The sequence below is a fragment of the Papilio polytes genome, unplaced genomic scaffold (assembly GCF_000836215.1).
Source record: "Papilio polytes unplaced genomic scaffold, Ppol_1.0 DF823177.1, whole genome shotgun sequence".
Classification (NCBI taxonomy): Eukaryota; Metazoa; Arthropoda; class Insecta; order Lepidoptera; family Papilionidae; genus Papilio; species Papilio polytes.
The window spans coordinates 197,759-202,057 of record NW_013526027.1 but is presented as its reverse complement, the minus strand read 5'-3'; the positions used below and the strand labels follow the sequence as shown (position 1 = coordinate 202,057).

The 4,299-nt window shown below is 34.0% G+C and overlaps 1 protein-coding gene across 1 annotated transcript in view; it reads left to right on the top strand.

The window, feature by feature from the left end:
* The first annotated feature begins 686 nt into the window (after positions 1 to 686).
* The window catches only part of LOC106105064 (sorbitol dehydrogenase-like), a 6,189-nt gene continuing 2,576 nt past the window's right edge, over positions 687 to 4,299 (top strand). The window contains exons 1-3 of the mRNA XM_013285289.1: positions 687 to 840; positions 1,670 to 1,703; positions 1,887 to 2,050. Of these exons, the coding sequence (XP_013140743.1) occupies positions 787 to 840; positions 1,670 to 1,703; positions 1,887 to 2,050 (252 nt within the window). The 5' untranslated portion in view covers positions 687 to 786. The remainder of the gene's footprint in view (positions 841 to 1,669; positions 1,704 to 1,886; positions 2,051 to 4,299) is intronic.

The window sequence follows — 4,299 nt, the reverse complement described above, 5'->3', positions numbered from 1 at the left end:
GAGAATAATTATCAAATTATCAATAAAATATTCAATTAAAATGTGGACCAGATATTGTAATTAATTGTATCTATATTAAAGAGTTCAGATGTAATTGGCATTTAAATTATTAAAGAGTCTGATTGGCTTTTATGCTCTATTGCAGTAACTTTTTTACTTCTTGTTTTATAAAAATAAATGGTAGGTACCATTAATTTACTCTTTTTAATAAACTGGCTGTTGCTCAAGACTTCGCCCGCGTGAAATTAAAAAACATAGCCTGTTACTCACAGATAAAATACCTTTCTAACGGGAAATTTACATATTTGAATAAGATCTCCACCAGAAAGATAAAATATGGTAACCGGAATAACTATATCGGGCACATTACAAAGATCGAGATAAGTGCAAGCATCGCATTGAATGGAAATTCATAAATTCTGCTTACTCCTTATTATTATGGGCGTGAATTGTAGGTTACACTGCGTTATGTCTGTCAGTAGTCTCTAAGAATAGTAGATAAATTCTAATATGGTTGTGAAGATGTTGCATTCTCATCGACTAGGAATAGCCCAAAAATATAATTTGTTACAACGCGCCGGTCTAGCGGGAGGCCCGGCCTAACGTTTGTACAATTATATTCGATTACGCGCGTTGCCGTGCCTCCTCTCATTGATAATTCAATCTACGTATAACATTATCAATATAAATTAGTGTCGGTATTCAAGCTTATATTCAGCGCCATTCGCCACAGACCAGTCACCAGTCAGTAGCGAATTGACAGCGAGAGTCCACGCACGCGCCAAAATGACACAAGATAACCTCACCGCCGTGTTATACAAGCCCAAAGATTTAAGACTGGTATGTTTATACTTTCTAATGTTTTTTTATTTTATTTTAAAAATTGTTATCAACCGTTATTAGCTATTAACTATAACCGTTATATAAAACGTAGTAACGTGTTTAGTAGTTATTATTTTTAACGTTAATCCTAGTTAATCCACTAATCTTGCGTATGTTTACTAGTAATTAAATAAATGACAATTTAATTATTAATTTCAAGATATTTAATTATTAACTGTGGCATATCTACAGTGAAAATATATATATTGCGTGTATTTGTTGTTTTTTCCTGTACTATGTTTAGTGTACATGGCCTACTTGATATTGTTAATAAGTTTTTATAATACTTTTCTGTATTATCTTTTTTTGTATACTTTGAATTGTCCTATTTTTTGGAGTTGAAGAAGGTAGTACATTTTTCGATCTTATTTCTTAATATCCCGATTCCTCCAAATTAATCTCTTATTGTTAGATGCTTATAATGCCCGCTAAAGCATTGCTAATAATGACAATGATTGCAAAATAAGTCAAACTAAAATAACTTAAGTGACAAAGGCAATGTTTATTTAGTACATTCTTAACCACGACTTTAAAAAATATATTTTGACAAGTGTTTGTATGTGTGTATAATTATTTTATATTGCAGCTGTAATTCTTAGCAAATAAAACATTAGATAAGTTAAATCTTATCGTAATGGTTATAAAACGACCTCTTGGCTCACGTATAATTTGATAATATATGGAAATATTTACACTCGCACATTATTATACAACTTAATGAAGTAGTTATAAACATTAAGTACTATATTTACTGTATTTTTTTAAACATCAACATTTTTTTTTTCAGGAACAAACTCCGATACCCGAAATCGACGAAGATGGTAAAATTCACAATATACCTTAAAACTACTTTAACTTTGGGACCTCAAAATTAATTTCATTAAAAATGTAGTAAAAAATATTTTTTTCGAGTAACAACATAAAGGGCCATCAAAGTAGCATTACACTAGCTTTGTACATTTTAAAAGCTAAATAATCTAATTCATTTTTTTTGTATTTTTCAGAGGTACTGCTTCGTATGGACTGCGTTGGCATTTGCGGGTCGGACGTGCACTACTGGCAGACTGGAGCGTGCGGGGCCTTTGTTATGCACGAACCCATGATCATGGGACACGAAGCTTCAGGGGTTGTCGCAAAGGTTAGTCCCTATAAAAATAACGCGTTGTTTTAGAGACACTTAAGCCACGCGCAGGTAAAAGGTTAATGCCCGGTTCACACTTGGCTACAGTTGGACAGTTGTGATGGCCAGTCATTAATTGTATGGATTCATTGGTGCCAGTTAGAGTTCACACTTTACCAGTTGATTGACATTCTGTAACTTTTGGCGGTTCTCTTTTGGCCATTAAAGTAACCAACTGTTCTGGCCAAAAGTTAACCCCGCGTAACATTAAAAAAATCTTTCCTTTACAGATCTCCGTCAATAGTAGTTTAAATTGCTTTATAAACGTCGTTCTTTATTAGAAAACTAATAGAGCACAATAACATTCAATGCCATTCGTTCCTATTTATATGCTACAATAAGTGCTCAGTACTATTCACTGACACTTTGAATAAATTTGAATGTAAATATTCGACATTGCTAAAATTTAGACAGAAAAAAAACTTGTCAGTAAAAGGTATGTCATTGTTTTTATGGCTTTAGTGACCCAGGTTAGGTTGTTAAATTGTTTAATGAAGAAAGTGTTGAGAAGATAAATTATATTGCCAATAAAACAGTATCAATCAGTATTAAACGATTTCGTTTACACGACGAATTATATTTATAAGAATGACAAATTATTTCATTAAACTTAGATTTAACGTAAAATTATATTTGATATTTTTTTATAAATCGACAAACGCCTTGAACTTAGATAAATGCTAATACTTATGGCATAAACCAGTTTAGAAAGGAACTTGGGAGGTGTGTCTCGTGCCTCGTGCCTTGTCTCGTGCACCGGTTTTTATAGCAACTAATTATTGCATACATGAGCGTTAAGATTTGCTTATTAGATTTGATTATTTGGACATATTATGCGACGAAATGATGGGGACATAAACCAGAAAGTGTTGAGATTGAATGTGGATGGCTACAAAGGAAGAGGAAGACCGAAGAAAGTATGGATGGATTGTGTGAAGGAAGATATGCTTAAGAAAGGAGTGGATTCAGATATGACGGCTGATAGAGATGTATGGAAGAGCAACACATACTGTGCCGACCCTCCATAAGGGATAAGGGCAAGTGGATGATGATGAGCGTTAAGATTTGCTATTAATATTTGAATATTACTATAGTTTTACAAAAAAAACTAGCTTTCGCCCGCGTCTCCGTCCACGTGGAATAAAAAAAAATTACCCAGCCTAAGTGTTCTTCCATTCTTCATTCTTTCGTCCAGATCAGTTCAGCCGTCAGATTACAAACTCTAACAAACATCCATCCATCCATTTAAACTTTCGCCTTTTGTAATATTAGTAAGACGTAAGATCATGCTGTGACATTGACCTCTACACGGTTAGCCGAAAACTACAATAGCTGTTTTTCTAACTTTTACCTGCGATTGAGTTCCTACATTATCTGTATCACCAGACCAACTGTACTGTCTGTACCAGATAAAATACACACAGACTATTTATATACGTTCACGTGTCGTCGATCCCTCACGTGTCCTATAAAGACTTATTACAGTCGCCATAAGTTTTTATTTTTTGGTATAAGTCCTGCGAGTAATCGATGTTTTTTTTCATTATTCAATTAGTAATCAATATATTGTAAATTGAAGATGATGAAAAAGAAACGTAGATTGAAGATGGGTTTGTGCCTCAAAATTAATTTGTAAATTCTAAATTTTCCGTTTAACCCGTTGAATGCAAAACCAGCTCTAAAATACCCGGTATCTCGCTTCTAGTGCGAATAAGAAATATATAATGATAGTTTTATCTCCGGTAATGTTACACCTAGTGCCGCAGGAACTGAAAGAATAGAAAAATCTCGGCCGCTTATAAGTGTTGAAATGTATTTTCAAATGTTTTATATATGGTTACCTCAGTTCGTACAATATCACAAGTACAAGTCATTGATCCGGCGGACAAGTACATGAGTTAGTCAACAAACAATGTTTGGCATTTGATCGATCGCTCTTAAATATGCAAAGAACGTAAAAGGTTGTAAACCCTCAAACGCCAGAATAATTATAGTTAAGGCTTCTTTATTGGAGTTTTTACCATCCACAAGGTGAACTTTATCGTAGGTTTTTATTGAACTTTGTTTCGACTGATGAGTGTGGTGCCGGAGGCCTAATTTTAGTCCCTTTTCATTTCCACCCTTTTCTTAAGAGGAGAGGATAGAAAGAAAAGTGGATTTGATGGTGGAGGAGACGCATAGGAAGGAAAAATGTCCTCTTTATGTGCGTCTCCTCCTCCGTCAATGGAGGGTAGGCA